General features: G+C 46.2%; 2 protein-coding genes and 1 long non-coding RNA gene across 6 annotated transcripts in view; 1 reads left to right on the top strand and 2 right to left on the bottom strand.

Annotated features, from left to right (window-relative positions):
- The window catches only part of Aldh5a1 (aldehyde dehydrogenase 5 family member A1), a 28,468-nt gene extending 14,221 nt beyond the window's left edge, over positions 1-14,247 (top strand). Inside the window, exons 5-10 of the mRNA XM_042278297.2 lie at positions 4,280-4,423; positions 5,898-6,041; positions 8,242-8,400; positions 10,061-10,230; positions 11,383-11,441; positions 13,934-14,247. Of these exons, the coding sequence (XP_042134231.2) occupies positions 4,280-4,423; positions 5,898-6,041; positions 8,242-8,400; positions 10,061-10,230; positions 11,383-11,441; positions 13,934-14,139 (882 nt within the window). The 3' untranslated portion in view covers positions 14,140-14,247. The remainder of the gene's footprint in view (positions 1-4,279; positions 4,424-5,897; positions 6,042-8,241; positions 8,401-10,060; positions 10,231-11,382; positions 11,442-13,933) is intronic.
- A 4,653-nt stretch (positions 14,248-18,900) lies between these two features.
- Positions 18,901-20,580, bottom strand: LOC121829563 (uncharacterized). The gene is made up of 2 exons (XR_006072495.2): positions 20,443-20,580; positions 18,901-20,269 (listed from the first exon to the last, which is right to left on the bottom strand). It is a non-coding gene; the product is annotated as an uncharacterized LOC121829563 (long non-coding RNA).
- Positions 20,581-25,174: 4,594 nt separating this feature from the next.
- The window catches only part of Kiaa0319 (KIAA0319 ortholog), a 69,057-nt gene continuing 67,727 nt past the window's right edge, over positions 25,175-26,504 (bottom strand). For all 4 annotated transcript variants that reach the window (XM_076573075.1, XM_076573078.1, XM_076573076.1 and 1 more), the window contains exon 21: positions 25,175-25,534. In XM_076573075.1, coding sequence (XP_076429190.1) covers positions 25,356-25,534 — 179 coding nt within the window. In that variant the 3' untranslated portion in view covers positions 25,175-25,355. The remainder of the gene's footprint in view (positions 25,535-26,504) is intronic.

Here is a 26,504-nt window from a genome sequence, read left to right as displayed (position 1 = left end):
CTTTGAACCAGTGAGCCATCTCTCCAGCCCCAGGCTCCTTCTTCACCACTCCTGATCCTAGTGCAGTCTTTACTCAGTCAAATCGTTTTACTTTTCTGCCTAAACCTCTCAGATGGCTTCCCATGCCACTCGGAGTAAAATGCAGCTTTACTCAGGGGTCTACGCCACCTCCCAAACTCCAGCACCCTATGACTTGTCTTCACTTCAGAGCCCCCCATTCTTCTGTTTGAGCCTCTCTGGTTCCTGCCACCCCTTATATCCGCCAACCTCACCCTCAATTCAGGTACTGAACAACCTTCTTCTTCTGGAACATTCTTCCCCAGATGGTCCCATGACACTTGCTTCTTTGTGTATTTTTTAAATACTCAGTATGCATTATTACTGTGTATATGTACATGATGAGGGGGACGGGCACACATTCTACAACCCTCACGTGGAGGTCAGAGGACAACTTTGTGGGGTCCACCCTCCCCTTTATGTGGTCTCCAGGCTTGCAGAGCAAGCACTTACCCACTGAGTACCAGGCCAGCCCTCTCCACATCTTTCTGCTTTACACTTACGGAAATAATGAAGGGATCGAGCATGTACTCAGCCTCCCCTACTGTTAATGAAGAAGTGATGGAACATGCCACCTCAAGGGGACTCCTTTGGCATATTAGTTATTTTTGAGGTGCAGAAAAATGTCATTTCACAAAGAACCCTTCAGCCTGAGTTTTCCTACATGTAACAAGCCAGAAAGGTACTTTTTGGAGGGAACGCTTCACATATTGGAAACCACCATAGTTCATGAGAGACTAGAGCATGAGACTGTAGCGAGCCAGAATAATCAGACTGTGAAGCAGCTGGGTTCGTTTTTGTAGTTCCCCAGTCTCCAGTTGTCTCTCTGTAACATTCATGGAGCACACTGTCCTCTCTGGAGATCCACACATCCTCTTATCCTTCACACATGGATTGTCTGAAGAGTGTGCACATACCAGCCTGCAGTAACTTCTTCAGACTCTACTGTCTTGTGACAGTCACTGTACACATATAAATGGCTACAACTTTTACGCTTTTCTTTTGCTAATCAACTTTTATATTCGCTAGAATTCTACATCCAGCCAAAGAATTCACATAAGATCTCATAAGAACTAAATGTCACTGGCCTGGTGGTGCAAGCCTTCTATCCCAGCTGTTCAGGAGGCTGAGGCAGGAGATTCCAAAATTCAGGGCTAGCCTGGGCAACTTAGAGAGACACTGTGGTTATTTGAATGTGAAGTATCCCCCAATAGGCTCATGTGTTTGAATGCGTGGTCCCAAGCGAGTAAAGCGACTTTAGAAGGTCGTGGGGCCTTTAGGAAGAAGCAGGGCCTCGATGGAGGAAACGTGCCATTGAGTGCGGTCCCCAAGGTGTTCTGGCCTGGCCCCATCATCTCGTCTCTGCTGCTCTCTGTTGCTGTGGACACGGCATCACACACACTCTTACACCCATGCCCTCCCTGCTACGATGGACTGCATCTCAGCTTAAACCATAGCCAAAAAGAAACCTGTCTCCCCCGACCTGCTTCTTGTCGGGATTTGGTCACAATGAAAAAAACAACTAGCAATGGGCATATCTCAAAATAAAATGTAAAAGCCAGAGCTGGAGATAGATCTCGGTGGTTGGGTGCTTACTTAGCATGCCACGAGGCCCTGGGTCCAATTGCAAGTACCACAGAAACAATTACCAGTAACAGTAACAGAACAGTTCTAGGTCTATCTATCAGGGCTGTAACTACGCCATACTTGCTCTACCTTTTGCCTCCCCCCACCTCCCACTGTGCAGACTTAGTTCTGTAAGGAGCTGTGGTTTGCACACCACCGCCAGTCCTTAGTTGATGCCTCTCTGGTCGCTTTGTTCTTGAACGTTTGTGTTAGCCAGCTTTCCGTCACTATAATGAAGTGCCTGAGGTGTTAGCTTAGGGAGAGAAAAGGTCTGTTTTGTTCCTAAGTTTCAGAGGTTCCAGTCCATGACCCCTGTTGCTTCGTGCCTGTAGTAAGGCAGCACATCACGGTAGGAGCAGCGTGGCAACGCAAACTGTCCACCTCACAGCCAGGAAGCAAGGGGGAGCGGAAAGCCTTGGCGTTCTTCGGTGCCCTGTGGAGGTGTCCGAGCTCCTTTTCTCATTGCTGTGACCAAATGCCTGACGACAGCGTGGGAAGAAGCTTGAGGCTCCAGGGGAGAAGTCCTGTCGGCGGGGAGCATGAGATGGCTGCCTGAACTGTGTCTGCAGTCACGAGGCAAAGTGGGGTGAACGCCAGAGCTCAGCTGGCTTCCTCCTTTTCCTCTTTTTATTCAGTCTGGGGACCCCAGCCCACAGCAGGGGGCTGTCTTCTGTGCTCGGTGGAACCTTTCCTAGGTTATCCTCTCCGTAGTCACATCAACAGTGAAGATCAGTCACCACAGGGAGCAACCCTCCAGTGACCTGAAGACCGCTGGGCTAAGCCACCTCACCTGAAGTCCCTCCACTTGGGAGGCTGAGGCAGAGGGATCCATGTCAGCCTGGAGTAGCTAGGAAGATTCTCTCTCAAACAAAACAGGCCAGCAGAGGGCCTCCCACTAGACCCCAACTCCCATCAGACCCCCCTCAACTTCCCAGTGGCAGCACTCTGAGAGAAAGCAGATAAAACAAGGTTTTATGTGTTACATTCATTCTTTCTCATGGTCTTACAGCTTGGCTGTCATTTCTGAATTTTTTTTACTCTCAATTTTTTTATTGCATTCTCTCACCACATCTCTGACTATTCTGACTGATTCAGGCTGCATCTCCGTTTCTCAGGATGGCTGTGCCCATGGTCCCTTGAGTACCTCCGGGCTTCCTTGGGGTCTATCCAGGACCATCCTTCAGTCTCCCTCCTCACACAGGTCCTTATCCCTGGAGATGGTACCTTCACTTGCTTGCAGTTTGTCTCTGTGGAAAAACTTGGTCCCCTAGTCTTCTTGTAAACAATGTCCTGATATTTGGGGTTGCTACCTCATTGCCAGTTTGGTTTTACTTTTGTTTGTTTGTTTAAATTTTTGATTAATGTACAAAGATATTGGCTTCATATGGTTATTGTTTTTATGAGAACAGTGAGATTAAAAACCTTGCAAACTACTCCAGTAATGTCAGCACTGGAGAGGCTGAGGCAGGAGGATGGCCACCAGTTTAAGGCCAATGAGAGTTACAAATGGAGGCTCTGGGTCAGAAATATAACACATTCAGGACAGACCTGATCCAGAGTCCTGCCATGGAAAGACCCAGGTCCCCAGGTTAGGTGGCTGGGGTCAGGCCCACCCCCACCCCCTCTCCTCACCTCTGCTGAGGTCCCCTATCTACACCTCCCTTTTTTCAACTCTGCCCCACAAGGAACTAGCAAGCAGCTTTGCCCCATCAGCAATGGTGAGTTCTTTCTAAACACCCTTTCCACACTCTACCCTAGAGTCTACAGTCAGTCAAAAAGTCCTCGAGATTAGTGTCAGAATCTTCATGAACCCCCAGGTCTGCTGGTGGACTGAACAGGAGGTGGCGCTAAAACTCTTACTAAGATACTGTATTAGCAATACCTGACGGAGATGCTTAGTTTATACGGGTGTATTTCTTTAGGGCCTTAGGAGTATAGCTTAGTGTAGAGTTGTGCTTAGAATGAGATTGTGGGTTTATTTCTTAGCACATATATCTATATGTATGTGTATACATATACAAGTCATACATACACATACATGTATATATAGAACTGAAATAAGGTTTTTATTAGTGCTAATATTTAATATATGTATATTAATTTTATTACATTTATTTGTTTGTGTGTATGTGTGTGTGTGTGTGCGTGTGTGTGTGCGTGCGCGCTTGAGTGTGTAGAGGTCTATACACAAAAAAGGGCATTGGATACCCTAGAGCTACAGAGTGGTAAGCTATGGGTGATGAGAACTAAACTCAGGTTCTCTGAAAGAGCTGTACATGCTTATAAGCACTGAGCTGTCTATCCAGCCCAAAATATATGTCTTCGGTGCATAGGGTCTCCTATAGCTCAGGCCAGCCTTTAACTCACTATGTAACCGAGAATGACCTTGAACTTGTGGTCCCCCTGCCTCTACCTCCCAAGAGTTAGGGTTATAGACATGCACCACCATGTCTGGTTCTCCTCGGTATGTTTTTATTCTGCTCCAAGGCAAGCTTATATTTTACATTGTGTTCTGGACTAAACATGTTTATTTCTTATTTTGTGTTTTGTTTTCCAGTTCAATCCTTCTTAAAGTGTTTGCTCTTTCTCCTTAAAGCTTGCGAACCAGGCCGGAATCCCTCCAGGGGTCTATAACGTCCTTCCCTGCTCTAGAACCAAAGCCAAGGAAGTGGGGGAGGTGCTGTGCACCGATCCATTGGTGTCCAAAATTTCCTTCACTGGCTCAACAGCGACCGGGAAGGTATGTGACGTCAGAGTGACGTCAGAGTCGAACGAGAGCGGGCGGTTCTAAGGCTTTCTCTTTATAGAGCATGGAATCGCTACTTTATTGTTTTTGTTTCATTTTATTGGAAACAGGGTCTACATAGCCCTGCTGTTCAGGAACTTGCTCTGTAGACCAGACTGGCCTTGAACTCACAGAGGCCCACTTGTCTCTGCCTCCCAAGTGCTGGGACTAAAGGAATGTACCACCACACCTGGCCAGTCATATAAATTGTGAATTGATATTATGGTTCAAAACAGTGTTGGCATTGTTTACCGCTGGCATTGTTTGCCGTTGGCATTGTTTACCGTTGGCATTGTTTGCCGCTGGCATTGCCCCAGCTCACAGTGTCGCTGACTCCTTCCTTGTCTTCTGTAAATAATTGCTTTTAGTTTCCTACTACCTTCCTAGTGGGTTTTTTAAATCAAATCTAATGAAATAAGAATCTGTAGTCTCCCGAATACATTGTATACATGTATGGAATTCTCAAAGAATAAATAAATAAATAAATAAATAAATAAATAAATAAATAAATAAATAAATAAATATGTATTAAAAATAATGTATTGTCACTGGGCACTGGTGGTGCATGCCTTTAATCGCAGTACTCGAGAGGCTGAGGCAGGCAGATCTCTGTGAATTCGAGGACAGCCTGGTCTATAGAGCAAGTTCCAGGATAGGAAAGCAAGTTCCAAAGCTACAGAGAAACCCTGTCTCAAAACACACACCCCCCAGAGTAATAATAATACATTATCATGTCTCCCTTTTCTTATATGAAATGATAATCTAAAGCAAGGTGATCTTGTGTGCACCTTAAAATTTTCATTATTGGGTAATTTTTTTTTTTCTGAGACAGGATTTCTCTGTGTAGTTTTGGGTCCTGTCCTGGATCTCGCTCTGTAGACCAGGCTGGCCTCAAACTCACAGAGATCCACCTGGCTCTGCCTCCCGAGTGCTGGGATTAAAGGCATGTGCCACCACCGCCTGGCTCATTATTGGGTAATTTTGTTAAAACAAATTACAATTTTTTTAAACAAAAACAGTTTTAGCAGCCTTATATGTTAGTTTGCTGTTGTTACAAAATACATGAGAAAAATAACTTAAAGGAGGAGAGGAAGATTTGAGGGATGTTTTGGCACGAGGTTTAGGAAGTTTCAGCCCATGGTCAGTTGGTTCCATTGCTTTTAGTCCTGTAATGAGGCAGGAGGCATTGATGGAGAGGAGAGGTCCAGGACCAGATACATCCTCCAAACACATTTCCTCGTGACCTCTTTCCTGGCTAGACCCCCTATGAATAGTCCACTCAGCTGTGACCTCCTGACCTAATCCCCTCTCACTGGGGTCACCAGCGGGACATCTAAGCCATCAGGGACGAAGGTACTTTCTGTGCAAACAGGAACACCCTCTGCGTTGTTTTAGATGTTCACAGTGTTCCCCTGCTGCACCCCTGCAGATCCTGCTGCACCATGCAGCGAATTCTGTGAAGCGTGTCTCCATGGAGCTGGGCGGCCTCGCCCCATTCATCGTCTTTGACAGTGCCGATGTGGACCAGGCTGTCGCGGGCGCAATGGCATCTAAGTTTAGGAATGCTGGGCAGGTGAGTCATCCAGAACATTTTAGGGCTGGCATAAGGGTAGGTGTATGTGTTTTACAAAGATCCTAGCACCACTGTGCCTTGCCTCTCTCCCTGGTTCCTTTGTGAATTCAGGTGCTCATTCTGTGAGCAAGCATTTAGTGAGTAGTTTCTCTCAGGCACTAGTTAGGCTTGGATTGTCCAAAGAGAAGTAAGACATAGTCTGTTGCTTCAGAGAGTTTCGAGAATTTCATGTCTCTATTTATATATATGTATATGGTATATGTATATACATGTGTGTAGGCCTATGACCCTTTGGGGCGTGTGCAGAAGCCAGAGGAGGGTGCCTGGTATCCCTACTTAGTTGTGCTGAGGAACTAGGGGAGCTTATACATTTGCCTAGGAAATCCTGGATGTCAGATCTGACAGGCACCTTCAGCACTTCTGATATAAATCTAGGAACTCAAACCAAAAAGACTGAGTGGCTTGAGTCATCCTCACAGTCCCGGTGCTAGGAGCCAAGGGCCCGATTCCCATCCTGTTGCCCAAGCCCCTGCCAGAAGCTGGCTGCTTAAGTCCTACTCTCAGGCAACTGGGCCTTAAAAGTGCAGTCAACAAGCCGAGGATCTCGGCTTCATTTTCACAGACAGGAGCTCCCCTGCTAGCCCAGCCCGGCACTGAACTTGCTCTGTAGCACAGGCCATCTGGGAAACGAAGCCCTCCTGGAATTAGAAGGCATGTGCTGCTGTGTCCGGCCCAATGAGCTTCTTAAATGCTCTTCTGAGATAAACAGCCTCCGAAGTTTATGTGCAAAAGGGGGAGCTGGTGGTGTAAACTGTTCTGTAGAACTTTTCTTCCTTGTTTTGACTTTTGGTAATTAATTTTTCCTTTTCACATAACCTAAATAGTTTGTTGTTATTGTTGTTGTTTTTTGTTGTTGTTGTTGTTGTTACAGAAATTTTTTTTAAGCAAACACAAAATGTCAGCAGAGTTCTATACAAAGCTATGGCTTTGAACTGTGTTAAACCAATAAAAAATGCATAGGACACAATTATACATATACTTATTTCTACTAGGAAAACACAATGAGGAAAAACAAATTTATCAATAATAACTACATTTCCTATAGTATGCTTATATTTTATCATTTTAAAATATGAAGTCTGACTGGACAGATAACAAGCCAGAGTCTCAGTATTTCAATCCAACATGGAAGATGGCCTTTTAAAAAAAGTTTTATTTTTTATTTGCAAACATTCAGCCAATAAACTCTAGAGCTGCAAGAGTTTATGAGCTTTCAAAAAAAGATTAATTTTCCTTTTATAAGTGTGAGTGTTCTCTGCCTGCATGCATGTACACTCTGTATGTGTCCATTGCCCTGAGAGGCCAGAAGAGGACACCTGAGTCCCAGAATTGTTGTGAGCTTCCATGTGGGTATTAGGAACTGAACCTGGGTCCTATGCAAATACCCCTAACCTCTGAGCCATCTTTCCAGGTCCCCTCATAATTTTTTATTTGTTTTATTGGTTTTTGGCAGTACTGGGAATAGAACCCATGGCCTATGCATACCAAGCAAGCAATCTACCACAAAACTTTATCCCCAGTCCTTTATCATCATCATCATCATCATCATCATCATCATCATCATCATCATTATTATTATTATGTATATAAGTGTGTGTCCATGTGTGGCCAGAAGAGGACATCAGATCTTATAGACCTGGAGTTACAAGCAGTTGTTGAACTGGCCAACATGGGTGCTAGGAGGTCCTCCTACACGAGCAAATAACTGCTGAGCCATCTCTCTGTCCCCAAAAGAAAGGCCTCGTATCCATTTTTGAAATCACACATTCAGCAAAACACTTGGAGGATTGGCTGGAGGATGTGTGTTATTGTTTGACCTCATTCCTGTATTCTCTGCTGCTGCAGCCCAGCTCCTCAGGAACATCACAGCCTCTGCTTCCTAATAGTATATTGAATGGCTACTTTTCTGGTTATTTGGTTTTTGTTCACACAGCTGTTTATTCTTGCTTATGTTTAGCTCTAGATGTGTGATAGCTATGGGGAGAACTGGACAGGTGTGTTCACTCGGGGGATTTATTCTCCACCTGGGAAGAACATAGAAGGCTGGACTCATGAGAACCATTTCGGGAAGGGTTGTCTTACGATTCTTGGACCAGCCGCTTCTGAAAAACTAACTGGGTTTGTTTTGTCTTCTGTCTAGACTTGTGTTTGCGCAAACAGGTTCCTGGTACAGCGGGGTATCTACGATTCCTTTGTAAAGAAGTTCGCAGAAGCAATGCAGAGAAGCCTGCGTGTGGGTAACGGATTCGAGGAAGGAACAACTCAAGGCCCGTTGATTAATGAGAAAGCCGTAGAAAAGGTGGGTTGGTCCTAATATCCTCATGAAGGAAATTTTGTGATGTCAGTATTAAAAGCTTAGTTAAATAAAAGCATTTTCATAAGGTCCCCAGCAAGGCTGTTTTGGAAATAATGGGGAGATGCAAAAAGGTTTAAAAAAAAAAAGAATTCCTACCACTACCAATGTGTATGGACGGTGATGTCTGGACATGCTCTTCCTGCTCCGCCTGAGAACCTGAGATTGGGCCCTTTAGGTCTTCTGCCCTCCCTAAGTTTTCTGTCATAAGAAGCTTTTTCCTTGATGTCCTTCCAGAAGAATTTTAACGTAGACACCCCAAAAAAGGCACATAGAATCGCAGGCATCCCACAGGTAAGGAATGACAGAGGGAAGCTCCTTGCAGGAAGGAATTGTTTGTTGAATGTCACAGTCTGGGTGACCGGCAGGATGAGCTTTCTCTGTTACACTGGTGTGTGTTTGGCTTTCGCTTTGTTTTTACTATGTTTATTTACTCAGTGTGTCTGAGCGTGAGTGGGGGGCGGGGGGCAGGGCACATGTGTGCCACAGCACAGGTATAGAGATCGTAGGACAATGTACTAGAGTCCTTCTCTCTTCCACCACCTGGATCCCAGGGAAAGGACTCAGGTTCTCATGATCGGCAGCAAGCACAGTTACCTGCTGACCGCTCACCAGCCCTGGTTTTAGCTATTTTCATTTGTTTAAGTTATCGTTAGAATTAAGGGTTTCATCTTGGCACTCTTATACATGTATTTCATTAGACTTTGTTCTCATCCCCTCCCTGCCTACCCTCCTCCTCCCAGCTCCCTTCTTGCTCATTCCTTCTCCCCCCAAGTAGTCCCCGCTCTGCTTTTATATCACATGTGTTCCACGCTCTGTTCTACTGTTTTTTAAAAAGCAATCTTTTTAAGAATCAGAAAGTGAGGGAGCCAGCGGGGTGACCTGGAGGGTAAGAGCCCTTACTTCTTTTGCTAGAGTTAGAGGCAGTTGTAAGCTTCTCAACCTGGGTGCTAGGGACCAAACTGGAGTCCTCTGCAAGAGCAGTAAGTGTTCTTAACCACTGAGCCACCTCTCCGGATTCCCTGGAATGCCCTTTGATTGTGTGGCTTTCTCTTAGGCTTGATTTGATCTTGAGCTGTTCTGTCCATCAGTGCCTTTGGAGCAATAGGCTACACCACATATAGCCTACACACACACCATATAGGCTAGGTGTGCAGCATGCCAGGCCGATGGGTTTGTATCAAAATGCTGTATGCTGTTTATCCAATAGTGAGATCAGCTAAGGACACATTTCTGAGACAGAACGTCTGCCATAGGTAAGTAATGCCTCTGTGTTGGAGATGTAGCTAAACGTCCCTTCAACCCTGATGGCAGTGGACGAGTGAATCTACGAAAGTACAACCAGCCCAGCTTGCCGTGAAGGCAAAGCTCAGAGAACCCCTGGGCTTTCCAGAGCTGGTTCTCTTCCACCACGTGGGTCCCAGGAATTGAACCTTGGTTGTCAGGCTTGCATGCTGAGCCACCGTGCTTGCCTATCTATAGGGAAACAGAGAAAAAACACAACAACAACAACTATGGTTTTTGCTGTTTAACATTTTAAGAGACTGCACCGTTTGGAAAATGTCCTCATCCAGCCTTCCCTCCTGCCCTTCTTCTCCTCTCACAGGTGGAGAAGCATGTGAATGACGCAGTGGCCAAGGGGGCCACCGTTGTGACAGGCGGGAAGCGACACCCAAGTGGGGGAAACTTCTTTGAGCCCACGCTGCTCAGCAATGCCACCACGGACATGCTGTGCATCACTGAAGAGACCTTTGGGCCCCTGGCGCCGGTTGTCAAGTACGTTCCTCTGTGGTGGGAAGGAAGATGGGAAGGAAAGCTAATCTGAGAGCGGTTCCCGTGCTGTCTCAAGGGCGGGGTGGGAGGCCTGAGCAGCTGCAGGCAGAGTTGCCTTGTATCGGTTGAACAGCGCAGCTGAGTTTATTATGCTATCTTGGTTTTGATTTGGGGGCTGTGGGTCAGCCCTGGGCGTTGTTTCTTGGGAGCTGTCCACCTCAGGTTTTTAGACAGGGTCTCTCACTGGCGCCTGGGGCTCTCTGGTTAGAGTAGACTGGTTAGCTCACAGTTCCAGGGATACTTCTCGGTCTGTCTCCCCGGACCTGGGATTACAAGCACAGGCCGCCAAACTGGGTTTTCTCATGGGTTCTGGGGGTCGAACTCAGCACTTCCCCAACAGAGCCAGGTATCTCCCTAGTCCCTGGTCCCAGGTTTGGTGTTTGTCTTTTGTCTTTGTAACCCAGGCTTGCCTTAGACTCCCAGCCTTCCTGCCTTAGCCTCCGAGTGTAGAGATAATAGGCATGTGCCACACCCAGTTTCAAGCACAAAATTCATCAAACTCCATTTAGTTTCCTGCTGCCTCTAAACTTACTTTTTTTCCCCTGATGAGGAATACCTTCAAGGGCTCTATCTCAGCCATCTAGAGGTAATGAACTTGGACCTCCTGTGATCCTTTATCCCATCTTAACAAGTAAATAATAGTTCTCAGATCAGTGCTCTGAAAATATTTATCTACTTGGATCCAGGGCCTGGAAGGGCTCAAAAGAGAGTGTCAGGTCTCTGGGACTGGAGTTACCAGCTGTGAACCACCATATGGGCACTAAGAATTGAACCCAGGTCCTCTGCGAGAGCAGCAAATACTCTCTACCAATGAGTAGCCCTTTTTTAAACATTGATGGTGTCTCTGCCAAGTTGGTCTGCTTCTCCTCTCTCTTGGCAAAGGCGGGCCGCACTGACCTACCGCGTCTTGGAGAGGGCTCAGTTGCCATGCTTGTGTTTGTGCTTCCTTCTTGTATTCTCCCCCTCGGATCACTTTGCAACCCTGGCCTCCTTCTTGTCGGTATTTAGGAAATGAATCAGGAGAAGATAAAGCTAGCTGTGTTTTCTCTTCGCCTTAGGATTTTGCTTATGACCTACTTTGTTTAACTCTGGCAGGTTTGACAAAGAAGAAGAGGCCATTGCCATCGCAAATGCAGTCAATGTTGGATTAGCAGGTAGGTGTCTGTCCGGAAGCCACCATAGTCATCTCCTCAAGTCAATACCAGGTTCTGCACTGGCTTTGAACTCCGGAAGTCTACCTGCCTCTGTCTCAGAGAGCTGGGATTAAAGGCATTCACCACCTTGCCTAGCAAACTTAAACAGTCGTATGCTTTGTTTCTTTACAAGTGGCAAAAGTGGCCTTGTACAAACATGTTCCTTTCTCCTGTGACCCATGACATACATGTAGAGCGTTCTGGCTAGAGCTGAGGGTGGGAGGCAGTGGGGGAGGGTGCAGATTGTTCTAGGTGGAGAGTCACATGCAGTTTTCCAGAGACATAACGCTCAGTGCTTTTTTTCACATTTGACTTGTCCTGGTATCCCAAAGAAGCCTCTAGAGATGGGAAGTGTGTGTGTGTGTGTGTGTGTGTGTGTGTGTGTGTGTGTTGATCATCACTAAATGGCTGCTGTTCTTTCAGTTTGGAGATGATACTGAGAAAATGTGCTCATTGGCCCTGGGTATAAATGCAGAACTGTGGGGTACAGAGGTATAATTTATCATTTCTCAGCCTTTTTGCTAAAATCACATGTAGAGACACACATAAGATACAGCTGTAGCTCTCTAGAGACTCCTTTGTGGACATAACGCAAACTGTTTATAGAGAGGAAGACAAGCGTGCTGTCACATACTCAGTTGTGGTAATGCTGGAGCAACGTGCGGCCCAAGGCTTCTGCAAGGTCAAGAGCAACACCTCCTCCTTTTTCAATGGTGTGATGTGGAGGAAGCCATGCCTTGCCTTAGATCCTACGTGATTGCTGTAAGCTGCAGGAAAACGTAATGGAATTCAGCTACTATCACAAAAGCTACTACTTGGAAAAGTCAAAGACTTCTCCAAAGGTCAAGCCGTGGCTTAAGAAGTCTTGGTGATATTTTAGCCTTTGTACATATATATTTGCTGTTTCCTAAAATGATTTTCTTGTGTGCTTCCAAGAACTCCTAACAGTGTATTTATCTAAAATGTCTATCAAGCATCCAAGGCCAAACGAAACACCTGTCTCCTAGATCAGTTGGATAGCTTTATTTCTTGTGCAATTTAGGGTGAGACCCTTCTTCCTTATAGCCTTACTAATAGACTCCTAATTTCTTACCTGACCACTTCTAGGAATGTAGATTGAGCACATAAATTCTCTTCTTGATATACTAACCGATCGTTAGCTCTTTATTGACCTTCTCCTTTACCACTCCCCTTTTGGGTTGTAAAAGAAAGCCTGGTGGTCACTGCCTGAGGAAAATTCTTACCTGCCTTTATGACCCTGTAAGAATTCAAGCCTGGTGACCTTGCTCTGCAAGAGGATTGCTATTGCTTGGGTTTATAACTGGATTCCTGAGAGAGTTAGGAAGAACTGAAAGAATATGGAGAACTGAGAGGTAGAAGGAGAGAGGAGGATTTTTGAAGAGAGAACTTGAAGACAAGACAGAAAAGAGACAAGAGAACAGAAGAACTAGATGGGTAAGAACTTGAGAGGAACAAACTGAGATGGGAAAGAACTAGATTGAAGGGCTAGAGAGAATACTAGAGGAACAAGATGGAAGATGAGGAAGAGCCAGATGGGGAAGAACAAATTGAGGGAGAACAAGATGAGAGAGAAGGAGATGGGAGAGGAGCTGATATAGGAAAGAACTAGATGGATGAGAACCTAGATGGGGTAGAACTAAGATGAAGGAATTAAGATAGATCCTAGAGGAGACAGCAGATAAATGTAGAGAGAAATCAGGCAATAAAGGAGCTAGGCATGAGAACAGAATAGAAGCTGTGTAGAGAGAGAACTGACAGAATAATAAAGTGTATGGACTAAGGAGTTTCATGTACATAGATTCATTTCTTTTCATCAAGATTAAATTATCAGCTGGTTATAGATTCTTCCCAGACCCTGGGAGGGGACTATCGAGGGGCTGGACCCCATAGTCTCCGATACGTGATAAGTAAGATGCTGACGTGCAGAGATTACAGAATCCAGGCAGAGAGGCCCAAGCTAGTTCACTGCAGCATGATAACGAGATGACCTTGAACTGGATGGGTCTGGAGACAGTGGCTATCAGCTGGAGTCAGGAGTAAGCGGAGAGGGCTGCCTGCAGCCCCGCTGGGGGCAGGACTGATTGCCCACTGAGAAATGTGGCCTCGTTCTATAGACAGCTAGGGCCGACCGCGAGGTCTGAACATCTTCTCCAGATATCTGAAGGAGGGTGGATTGAAGAGCAGGAAACAAGATCACGGAAGTTCATGGTTACCAAGTCCTGGAGGGAGCAGGGAGAACCCCAGCAAGAGAGAAACAGAAGCCCAACAGGATGCCCCAGGTTCTTAGGATGAAAATGTAGACAAAACCAACCTGAGGCTTTACCCGCAAGCAGGAGAACCCCAGGTCCATGTGACTAGGCATCCTCAGCCGGGCACATGTGACCTTCACGAGCATTCCTCATGCTGTATGTTTCCTTTTATTCCTCTGCTAGGGTACTTCTACTCCCAAGACCCAGCCCAGATCTGGAGAGTGGCGGAGCAGCTGGAGGTGGGCATGGTCGGCGTGAATGAAGGACTGATCTCTTCAGTGGAGTGTCCATTTGGTGGGGTGAAGCAGTCTGGCCTTGGGCGAGAAGGGTCCAAGTATGGCATTGATGAGTATCTTGAGGTCAAGTATGTGTGTTATGGAGGCTTATAGGGTTCTTCACTTCTTCAAAAAAGAATAAAACTACCTAGATCTATAGGGACATGCCATCCATCTTTTAAAATAAACAAGTAGGTTATCAGAGTTATGAATTTTTAAAAATTCAGCCAGTCCTCATCATCTTAGACATAAATCCCAACCTCCCCCTTATTTAACTAGGGACCAATGGATGCCATATCTCTGTGGCTGTGGGCCCCAGCCAGTCCTGGGACCCCAGCACAACCCCACTGCCTCAGGAAGGTACAATGTGAGTGTTCACATGTCCCTGACCCTCACAAAGGGTAGTCACTGTGGGCAGTGGCTCCCCAGTCCCCATGGGACTGCCCATCTTGGGCCCAGAATACGGGGGAGGAAATGCTGGAGTGATAGACAGATGGATGGGGCGGGTCACATCCAGGCCTGGGCGTCTGTCGGCTTGGTGATGAACAGCTGCTGCCTGTTCAGAGGGGTTGTGGCAAAGGCTTTGGTTTCCTAAGACTTCTCTGTAAACAGCACAGGATTGCCTTGTACTGTATGGAATGTGGGGGTGTTTCTCCTAGTTTCTGGTCAGCTTTTCTGTTTTTTGTTTGCTTGCTTGCTTGCTTGCTTGCTTGTTTGGGTTTTTTTGTTTTGTTTTTTTTTTCTTTTGGTTTTTTGAGACAAGGTTTCTCTGTAGCCCTGGCTATCCTGGAACTTGCTCTGTAGACCAGGCTGGCCTTGGACTCATTGATCCGCCTGCCTCTGGGATTCAAGGCCTGCGCCACCACCAGCAGGCTCTGAGCTGTTTTTTAATTGCTGGAAACAGGGTTGGTTTGTTTTTGTTTTGTTTTGGTTCATCATCATTTGGGTTGCTTTTATGAGACAGGGTCTTGCTAAGCATCCTAGGCTGGCTTCAAACTCACAATTCTACTGTTTCAGCCTCTCCAGTGCTGGGGTTACAGGTGTGCTCTACCACACCTGGGTAAATGGAAGTCTCCACTGCCCTAAACTTAGCTTATGCTTGGTTTTATTTCTCTTAGAAAATCAACCCAAGCTTGGGGGCAAACATCAGCAGAGGTGTTGGGCAGGACGAAGCCCGGCTGTTGTTTCTTTTCTAGGTGTTAAATCAATGCCCTTGTACACACTAGCATGTGTCCTACCACTGAACTACCCGCAATGTATTTTGTTTTGTTTTGTTTTCATTTTAATTTTGAGACAGAGTCTTTGTAAGTTACACTGACAGGCCTTGAGCTCTTTATCGTCCTGCCTCAGTTTCCTGACAGGCCTGCACCACCAGACCAGGCCAGTGGAAAGCATGGGCTCTCGGCTGTTCCCGGTGCTGTGCGGCTCCACTGCCTGGGTGTGCTGTTTAGGATGTCATGCCCCACTTCCAGAGATTCAGGCTTGGCGTACACGGTACTGTGAGCCTGAAGGAAGTGAAAATGCCTCACAGATACTGAAAATGCAGCTTGAGGACAGGAGCAGTTTTGATTCTGAGCAATACCACCCTTTGTGGAGGAAGGAAGCCAGGTGCCCACGTGTTCACCTGCCTACCTCTGAGCCAGGCTTGCTGTCCCCGGGGACACCTGCTGCTAAACTTCCAGAAGAGCAAAAGCACTTTCACCACGGTGAAAAATGATTTCCATAATTGCCAGTCCCCTGTGGAAGAGAGCTGAAGCCATGAATCCCCAGCACTGTTGTCCTAGTAAAAGCAGTTATGGTTCACGATTAAAAACAAAACAAAACCGTACCTGGACCTGTCAGATAGCTCAGTGGATAAGAGCTTTGCTGGACAAGCCTGGGGACCTACCTGAGTTCCATCTCCAGAACCTACTTAAAGATGGGAAGGGAGAACCAACCCCACATTGTCCCCTGACCTCCACAAGTGCAACAAAGGCATGCGTGTGAGCACGCGTGCGCACACACACACACCCCAAACTCCTTGTAACTGGTATTGGTCTCACTTTGAAACGATTTAAATGAGGAAAAGCCTAGGTTCCCGTCCACCTAGAAGCTGTTGAAGCTGTTTATTCCCAACAGGCAGCAGTGGACCTCCCCGCCCCACGCCGCCCCCTTCCCCACGCCGCTCCCCTCCCCCCGCCCCACGCCGCCCCCCGCCCCCCGCCGCCCCCCGCCCCACGCCGCCCCCCGCCCCCCGCCACACACCGCTCCCTTCCCCACGCCGCCCCCTTCCCCCCGCCCCACGCCGCTCCCCGCCCCACACCGCCCCCCTCCCCACACGGCTCCCTGCCCCATGCCGCCCCCCTCCCCACGCCGCTCCCTGTGTAGAGCCCACTCACATACTCTGCGGAGGCTCTGGCTCTGAGAAGCCAACGTGGATGACAGCAGAGCTAGCTGCAGAGATACCTAAACACTACAAAGTCCCAAGCCACTGGGAGCTTCAAATAAGGAATTCATGGTTTTAAAAGTCCCTGTGCATTGCCGGGCGGTGGTGGCGCAGGTCTTTAATCCCAGCACTCGGGAGGCAGAGCCAGGCGGATCTGTGTGAGTTTGAGGCCAGCCTGGTCTACCAAGTGAGTTCCAGGAGAGGCGCAAAGCTACACAGAGAAACCCTGTCTCGAAAAACCAAAAAAAAAAAAAAAGTCCCTGTGCACAAGAAGTAGAAATCTGCCTCCTAGGGACCCCGCCCAAGTGGCAAGAGTCACAGCTGAGCATGTTCATAGTCTGTTTCTGTCCTCTTGTATAGTGTGCCGCTGGTTTCCATCGCATTTTTTTAAAAAATTTTTATGGATGTGGGTATTTTGCCTTCATGTATGTCTGTGCACATGCATGCTGGTGCCCTCAGAGGCCAGAAGAGGGCATCATCAGATCACCTAGAACTGGAGTTAAAGTCGGTTGTAAGCCACCATGTGGACCCTGGGAAAGTGAACCCTGGTCCTCTGAAAGAGCAACCACTGCTCTCAACCGCAGAGCCATCTTGCTAGCCCCAACATTTCTCATTTCTTAAGATTTGTGCCCATCTTTTTTCAGTCAATACAAATGTTCTGCTGTTATTTTGTAGAAGATGAATACACATGCTGAGATATGAATAGAAGTCATTTCTTTAAACAGTGTCAGCCAGGGAGTTCTTGGACTGTGTGGCAATTACTTCTTGTGCATATTTGACTCACTGGGTATATCACTGGCCCAGACATGTGTTACAATAAATGTAAATCAATTTTTGTAATTAAAATAATGGGAACGGGTAGCAGTGGTAAAGTATATACTTAGCATGCTGGAAGCCATGGGATTAATCACCACCACTGAAAATAAGTTAACATGAAAGAACATCTTAGAAAAACGGTTTTGGGTCATGGAAAGACAGTATTTGGGGGTTTTATATATATTTTTAAACAGGAGCTCTTGTTGGCCTTAAACTCCTGGGCTCAAATGATCCTCCTGCCTTAGTCTCCCAGATAGCTGCTACTATAGGCATGTTATCACCAAATCAATTAAGTGTTTTAGTTTGTAGGGGTTTTGAGTTTGGGTTTCATGTAGACTCTCTTGCCCTGACTGCCTGTGCTGGAACTACACATATATAACTACCATGCCCAGCTAAGAGATGATTTTTAAGTGAACGTGTTATGGTTCAATAAGATATGTGATAAGTGGAATTTCTGGATATACAGAAGTGTTGAACCACAACCTGTGAGCCAAATCCTACCTGCCACCTGTTTTTGTATAACTCCTGAGTTTCAGGTGCTTCATATATTCAGATGGATTGTGGTAGGCTAGAACAGTTATTTCCTGAAATCCCAGAGTCTGTGGGTGAACACAGCCACCGTCCCCTGTGCCTGGGTAGCTTTGCTGAGACGGTATGGCCTGCAGAACCAACAAGATGTACTGCAAAGCTGGTTTACAGGCCCTCATCTATACCAAGAGAGGGACAGTGGCCTCCGTGTTGATGAGACCTGAGTTCATTCGATTGAACACCTCCTGTGAAGAAGGCACAGTTTCTGGGCATCTGTTACCAGGAGTTCTTGGCAGTAATCATCAAATAACCCAAAGGATGTTAGCCTGATAATCCTGTCACCCTGAAAGGCACTATTTGCTCCAGCTAGTGGGGCCCACTGAAAGAGCCAAAGTTTGAGTCTTTTTCCATCTGAGGGGCCTTTCAATATGACCCCATAGAAAGTGCTTGTTTCTTTCTGTATCTTTGTTCTTTGGGACTTGGTAAAAATAAAGATCAGACGCACAATGTAAACAAGCCTATTCTGTGACGTCACAACCTTCAAATTGGTTCCCTTGGGCTTGCCTCTCTGGAGGCTGGGTCCCAGTGTTTTAATTACCCATGTGCAGCTACTTAAAAACAGAATATTACTTGAATAATACTTAATACTGTGATTGTTTCTCGCCATACTTTGTGAGATAAATCTTGGGAATTGATGAGAAATATTTTGCTTTGTAAATGTATACGTTGACTCATTTTTCTAGTGTTTGACATTGTCTGGTCAACAGAGTTGAATCTCATTAATAAATGTTGAACTAACAGGACTTCCTAGCTCTGTGTCAAAGTGAGTGGCTGTGTTGTTTTTGCCATTTTCTACACCAGATCATTGTTGAGGGACTTTTTTTTTTTTTTAAATCAGTTGAGTTTTAACTGCATAGTGTTAGACCAGTGTGGATATGAAATCGTAACTCCCCACCAACGAGCCCCGGATCAGTGGGTATCTTTTGCTGGGACAAGGACTTAGCAACACCAAGAATTCGAGAACTGTGGATTTGCTTGTTTGGGATGTGCAGCTGCCTAAGGGCGTGCTCCAGCCTTCTGTAATCTGTCTTCTACACACTCCACTGTTAGCCACTCTTCCAGTCTTTTATTTTACAGAAAAGTATGAGAAAGGCATTTTCTGAGTCCCTGGTATCCGGATAGGATCCTCAAATATGAACACTTGTCTGAGTGCATTTTCTGTTGCTGGTAACACAAGACCACGGCTCTCGTATGTAGTATTGTTTTGGCTCATGGCTCTGGTACAAGGTCAAGGCATGTGGCAATGCCCTTGCTAACAGAGTCCCTAGGCAGTGTAGGGCATCACACGCAAAAGACCGGATCAAACTGGCCTTAACAGCAGGCCCACTGTTAAGACGCTGCATTAATCCACTGAATTCATGGGTGGTTGCATCCATGAAAGCAAAGCCCTAGTCAGCTCTGGAAAGGTCCCATATGACCCCGCCTCCTGGGCCTACAGCCTACAGTTGGCCCTTTCTGTGTTTCCCCACTGGGCCTGTGTGCCCTTGGGAACCATCTGTGGGGCCTGACCCTCATGACACCACTAAAATTGGGTAGGGACCACCCTTACAGCCTCATTTTAAGTCACTCTTAAAGGACTCAACTCCTCGCACATTCTAGAATTTGGGGGTTAGGAGTTCAACGTACGGGTTTGGCAACCGTCCTCCCTCGAGTTGGGACTTGGAATGTTAACGTGAGCTCCCCTTCGTCTCCCCATCCCCAACGCCCAGTGCGTCCATTTAAGGGGCAACAGCCGCGGGAACTCCAGGCAGAGCCTTGATCAGGGTTGAACAGAAACCAGGACAAGGGCAAGCTCCCAGGTCTCCAGGCGCAGAGTTCCCCTCAGGTTCCAGCTGGACATAATGAAGGCAGGAGGGTAGTACTGCTTCACAAGTCATCGAGATAGAAAGGGTTGGCTGTGGACTTGGTGCACTACCTCAGGATCAGGGCCTTAGTACATACAGCAGCTCCCAGACCCGACGTCTTCCCCTTCCCCGCAGAGTGCACAGGGAATGGCCTCAGAGGGGCACCTGGCAGAAGCTCAGGCAGCCGCCCCCCCCCCAACCCGCGCGGTGCGGGTACTAAGCTCCCCCAGTGGGGCTTTCTCCCCCAGGGCGCCACGACCTGGATGAACCTCAAATCATCTCAGAGGGTCTCCTCCGACCCCTGACTTCCGATGAGTTCAGGAAGAAACAGCTGATGAGGGTGACATTAGCCCTCGTGACGGAGGCCAAGCCAAATCCCAAGGAACCGGAGACGCAGCCAGACACGGGCATGGCCATACCAGGGGCAATTTCCTTCACATGCCGGGAGGTCCATCCATTTCTGCCTCCCGAGGAGTCACTTCGGCCATGGGAAAGCAGAAGGCAGGAGAGCTGGAAGCCTCTTCCTCTAAGAAAAAACGAAGTGTTCTCTGGGGCAAGGGAGGAAGCCGACCTAGAAAGGAAAAGGGGGCAGGGGGCACACAGACTTAGACCTTTGAGAAACATTTTAAGAGTTATTTTCATTTTCACAAGGAAAAAAAAAAATGTGTTAACCAGCTTTTTCTGTCACTGCCCGCAATACCTGAGATGAAGAATTTACAAAAGAAAGGGTCTATTCTGACTCACCCGTCTAGCCCACTCCTGCGAGCTGCTTGCCCTGGGAGCGGGGCCAGGCTGAGCACCAGCCCCCACTGGGCAGAGGAAAACGGTTCCCAGGGCGGGTGGAGAAGCAGAGCGAGGAAGGCGCGCACCCAGTGAGGTCACTTCCTCCCACCGGACCCCACCTCTTAAAGCTTCCAGTGCCTTCCAGCAGTAGCAGGGTCTAGAGATCAAGCCTTCCACACACTACCCTTGTAGATCCGAACAGTGGCCAAAGATCATTGCTGTTAAGATGATGCATATCTGGTTCATTTGCTTTTAGAAAACTCAGTAAAATACGGAATTCTTGCAGGACAGTGATGATCAAAGGGACTTTTAATTCATATACGTAATGAGTAGCAGTCTAAGTCTCCGAACAGGACCACAGTTTACCCCAACAAAATTACTAATAGACTGATTGATGTAAACACCTTGGAGACAACTTCCTGGCAGAGGAAGTTCAAAAATTAATCCATACAACATAATTCTACAAAACTAGAAAATTCAAGGGCATCTGGTAGTGAGGTTTAAGGGAAGGTGTGCCTATGAAGGGTCGCACAGAATCTTTTGGGATGACTTACCTATTAGCTTGATTACAGAGATAGCCGTACATCAAAATCTATCAAATTATGTTTTGTGTATGCAATTTATCTAAGTGAATTATACCTCAAAATACTTTTAAATTGTTTGACCTTCCCCCCCCCCCCCCCCAGTGAATTGAATTTAAGGTCCCACACACTCTAGGTAAGAACTCTTACTGAGCTGTATTCCCAGTCCTAAATTGGCTTTGTTTTTGACAAATAGTTAAGTCAGGGCTGTGCGTGGTGGCACAAGCCTTTAATCCCAGCACTCGAGAAGCAGATCTCTGTAAATTGCAGGCTAGCCAGGGCTACACTGTCAAAAAAAAAAGCTGAATGTAGTTGAGGACTGCTGGCCTAAATCTACTCATGACACCACCACAGCTGCCACTTACAGTCTGCCCTTGCCAGCAGGGGACAGACTGTGCTTTAATCCTGAGAAGTGAACGTGCTGAGCTGAAAACGGTTAATTCAAGCTGCTTGTCTGGCCTCAGGAATGACTATTGGGTCCTCTGGGCTTCAGAAACTGTGTCTTCCTTGTTACAGGTCTAGATAATAAGTGTTTTAATCTTTGATTTTTTGTTTTTGTTTTTGTTTTTGAGACAGGCTTTCTATGTAGTCTTGGATGTCCTGGAACTTACTTTGTAGACCAGGTTGGCCCTGAACTCACAGAGATCCTCCTGCCTCTGCCTCCTCAAAGGAGTGCATCACTATGCCTGGCTGAGTGTTTTAGTCTTTGCAGACAATTCCTATTACAATTTCCTTAAAACTTTGTAAGAGTAGCCACAGAATCCATACATAAATAAATAAATATGATCATGCTCCAAAAAACTTGTTTATAGACACAAATGTTAACTTTATACATAAGGCATGTGATCAAAACAGTTTAATTTTTTTCAGCTATCTGAAACATAAAACACAAGGCTGGGGATGTAACTCAGTGGTAGAGTATGTGCCTAGCATATTCCAGAGAGACTCCTGGCTTCTGCCCCCAATACTAAAGAAGAAAAAGAAAAAGGATAACATATAAATCCATCCTTTTTTCAACACGTGCAGCATGAGAAAAGAAGTATCAGTTTTCTGATCCAGCTCAGGGAGATCTCTCTACATGGAAGCATAAGGAAAATATATTTCTCCTTCAAAATAAACACTAGAGAAAATGTGAACTCTTCTTTAGATCAGCACATGTATTTAATAGTATTACATGAGAATCAACACTTGATCAAAACATGTGGAAAATAATACATTGAAAAGAATAAGATCAAGACTCGGAATCCATGGTAACCAGGTCACCATTTTCTTACTTCACTCAATGTTTGTTTGCTTGAGACAGGTCTGTAGCCCCAGTTGGCCTTGAATACAGTATGTAGCCATGGTGATCTTGAACTCTTGGTCTTACTTCTCCCCCCAACACCTTCCAAGTGCTAGAATCACAAATGACTGCTGCTCCCTGCTACATGTTTTTAAGGTGTTTAAATATTGGGGATGCTGGGGTTGGATCTTTGTTTAAAGCAGTAATTAGCTGCACTCTCAGCCTCTGAGCCCTAGAAAATGCTCTCTCCCATACTCTATAGAGCAGCGGTTCTCAACCTGTGAGTTGGCCTTTTCACAAGGGTCACATATTAAACATCCTGTATATCATATATTTATACTACAATTCATAACAGTAGCAAAATTACAGTTATGAAGTAGCAACAAAATTACTTTATGGTTGGGGGTCACCACATGAGAAACTGTTTTAAAGGGTCGAAGCATCAGGAAGGTTGAAAACCACTGGGCTAGAGACTTGTTCTCTATTTACTAACAGCTCTCAGAGTCCCTAGTTATAAACAGCACACGATGAATGCTGAGTGGCAAGGCTACCCCCTCTTTTGGTCCCCAAGAAACGAATGGGTCACAAGACAGAATTCATTTTCCAGTAACCATTGTGACGTTTATTTCTGGTTTGCCATAGATTCAAGGTTCTTTTGTGGTTTATGGATCAGAGGGGCCCAGCTGAGATAGCCAAGGACAGAACCAGCACACACGTTGAAAACCTCGAGGGAGGGGTAGTTCAGAGTGGGTCCCAGTGGAAGGGTCTAGGTCCATGTTCTCCCACTTGGTCTTGCTTTCTGACACACTCAAAGATTTCTTCTTCGCCCCAGCAACAGAACTTTCCGGGGTCTGAAAGGCTCACCAGGATCTGCCCTCCAACATGAAGGCTGGACTTATTCATGGCTTGGAAAGCGGGTCTTGGCACTTGACTTCCTGATCACTTCCAGATCCACCACTGACTGTGACCCTGGGAAAAGCACTCATGCTCCACGGACCTCCAGTGAGCGTCTATGGCGTAGGAATGTCTCCTTTCAAGACTAATTGCAAAGGTCAACTAATTATGAGCGATGCATACATAATGCATACTTATGCATACATAAAGCAGGAGGTCTTCACAGGCTTCACTATTACGCTCTATTGTTCTAACTTGGGCCATACTCTCTATGCCAGAAATGTCCAGTTCCCCACAAAAAGTAGCGTCATACTGGTCTAAGGATAGGGAAGATTCTGTTCTTGAAACTAAATACTGCTGTTGAAAAAAAAAATTACTTTTCCTCTAATAATATAGATAACACTGAACTAGGATTTATAGGCATACACAAATAAATTACCTTTAAAATAAAAGTGCATTCCTATACATTTTAATTTAACCATTTCCCCAGTAAAGTATAATACAGTGGACTCTTACTCATGGCTGTTTTTTTTTTTTTTTTTTTTTTGAGCTTTCTATTACCTATAGTTCAGAAATAGAAGATTCCAGAAACAAATAATTATTAAAATTTATGTTATAGTTCTAATTCTCCTGATTTTTTTTCTTCATTCTTTAACATCGGGTCTCATGTAGTCGAGGCTGTCACCAAACTTAGTGCATAGCCAAGGCTATCACTGAACTGCTCCTCCTTGCTCTCCTTTCCCAGGTGCTGGGCTACAGTATTGGGCTCTTCTACTCTTTGAATGCCAAGAACATTGCCAAGGCTACCAACCTCGGGGCTGTGGGCAGCTGGGCAACTACCACAAGCCCATCAACATCTCAGGCTGCAATGAACTCTACTTCATTGCTCTGAGTGCCACTTTAGGGGAGGGCATGGTTTAATTCCTTTTTGTGTTAAGAACTAAAGTAAGACTTAGTTCTTTACATTTTAGATAAGGTTTTAAGATTTTATTTTATGTGCATGAATATTTTGCTTACATGTATGAACTCTGTACATTCCTGCTGCTGCTGGAGGCCAGAAGAGGGCACTGGACCCCTCCGAAACTGGAGTTATGGACAGTTGTAAGCCACCATCTGAGTGCTAGGAACTGAACCACAGTCCTCTGCAAGAGCAGTGAGTGGCCGCAGATAGAACCATTTCTCCAGCGCCTTAAATACGTTTTAAAGCATAAACAGTGAACTTTCTACCCAGTTACTTCTATGGAAACTCTTTGTAGGAGCTCAGAGCATGATGACCACACTCCCCTCATGAAGAACGTATTTCAGAGTTTTGGAATATGTCCACAGTCACTGAGTCCTTCTCCTTTTCTATGGCAGTGCTAAGGTACATACTCAATAAAAGTCAAGTGCATAAGCAGTCAGTTTTATTTGTCCACCAAGTGAGAGAAGCCCCACTGCGGTTTCCTTTTCTTAGAGAGAGAGAATGAGAAGAAATGAGATAGACAGAAAGAAAAGAATATTAAAGGCTACCTTCAGCGTTCAACCTGCAAGTCCTTATCCCCTCCCCGTCTCTACTGCCTCCTGTTCTTGGATTCTGATTCTTCCTTAACTCCTGAATTTCTAGCCTAGCCAGCAATTGGCTGCATCACGAACATCACGTCAACACAGGAAGCCCGCTGCACACAGATGGCTCCTGCCTCTTAGCTGAACTGCAAGCTGACCCTGCAGCCCCTCTGAGAAGCCACTTCTGGAAGGTTTTTCTTAAAGGCTGTCACAGCTTCTACAGAGCTTAACTTGTCTTTCCTACAGGGCTATAAATAAACAAGCGTTCGCCTTATTTCACCATGGACAATAAATATACTAAAGTGTCCAGCACAGAGACACAAAACTGTTTTCACTCCGCGGACGTCTTATGCACCCTTTTCTCTATTAATGAGCATCCGTTGAATAAGCAGTGTTTTCTTTTGTCTTGAAAATTCCAAGAACCCGGGTCTTTTAATAAATATGTGGAGCACAGAGCAAGGCCCCTGGGAAGGGTTGATAATTGTGCTGTGCCCAGCAGGAGTCAGTTTTGCATTTTAACTCCCACTGTCTGGTACTGAGTCACAGGCCCAAGAGGTCCCTCCACACACAGCCCATTATCTGTCCTTTGAGCAGTAGCCGAAGGAAGCGCCATTTCTGGCAGAGCCGTTCAGGGAACCCTTCAGGATCCCTCTCTCCATCCTCTCTCGGCTGAACAGTGTGTCCTGGTCGCTTTCAAACTCGGACTCTGACACCATCAGGCTAGAGTTGTGCTCGGTGCTCCGGTGCTTGATGCCTGGGGAGAAGCAGGGAGAACGTGAAGGCCGGGCCACTCCCCTCAGCTGACCTTCTGGCTGCCTTCCTGCTCTGGGCCTTCAAAGCAGTCACCCACATGGCAGGTGGGCTGGCATGACAGCAGCTTTGGGTGTTACCCTTGAACTTGAACTTGACCTTGACACCAGCTTCATGACCCCTGTCAAGGTACCTAAACTCTTCCCATCTATTGGAAGGTGACAAAGCTCTCACCCACAGGGTTATGGTGAGGACGGCATGAAACTGCCCCTGTGAAGCCCTTCACCCAGCTTTTAGCACAAAGTGGGCACGGGACACATAACCGCCACAGTGGTCTTCGAAGTTTAACCCCACCAAGTATTTTTGATAGATGATTTGATTTCTGGGATTAAGATATGACCCCTAATATCAACCAACTGTTAGTGTCTAACATAAAGTATAAAGGTTTCGGGGTGTGCCATGGCATGCACGTGGAGGCCAGAGGATACAGTGAGAGATGGTTCTCTCCAAATAGCACCAGGCACAGAACCTATGCTGTCAGGCTTGGAGATAAACACCTCTACCCACTGAGCCACCTCGCCAGCACTAATGCTTTAGAATTTTTAAAAAGAACTTATAGTGTCTAGCTAAGGAGTTAAAACATGGATCTTTGACATGATGGCTCAAAATATCTAAGAAATATAACTCTTACATGAATCAGGAGGATACAAACATCTCCTGATAGCTGGGATTCATCCTGTGATGGTCCAAATAGGATGGATTTAAACTAAGAGGGATGTTGAGGTAGGAGAACAGAAGGAGGGCACAGAACATTTAGAAGTGTCCGGGAGAACTTACAGGGGAAAAAAGTGTGGAGCAAATGACAAGTAGGAAACAGGGAATGCTGTGGGATGTCATTCTGTATGCTGTGAATATGTGTTTCTCTGATTGGCTGATAAGTAAAACACTGATTGGCCAGTAGCCAGACAGGAAGT

The sequence above is a fragment of the Peromyscus maniculatus genome, chromosome 5 (genome assembly GCF_049852395.1).
Source record: "Peromyscus maniculatus bairdii isolate BWxNUB_F1_BW_parent chromosome 5, HU_Pman_BW_mat_3.1, whole genome shotgun sequence".
Lineage (NCBI taxonomy): Eukaryota > Metazoa > Chordata > Mammalia > Rodentia > Cricetidae > Peromyscus > Peromyscus maniculatus.
The sequence above is the reverse complement of the archived record's forward strand: the minus strand, read 5'-3'. Positions and strand labels throughout refer to the sequence as shown.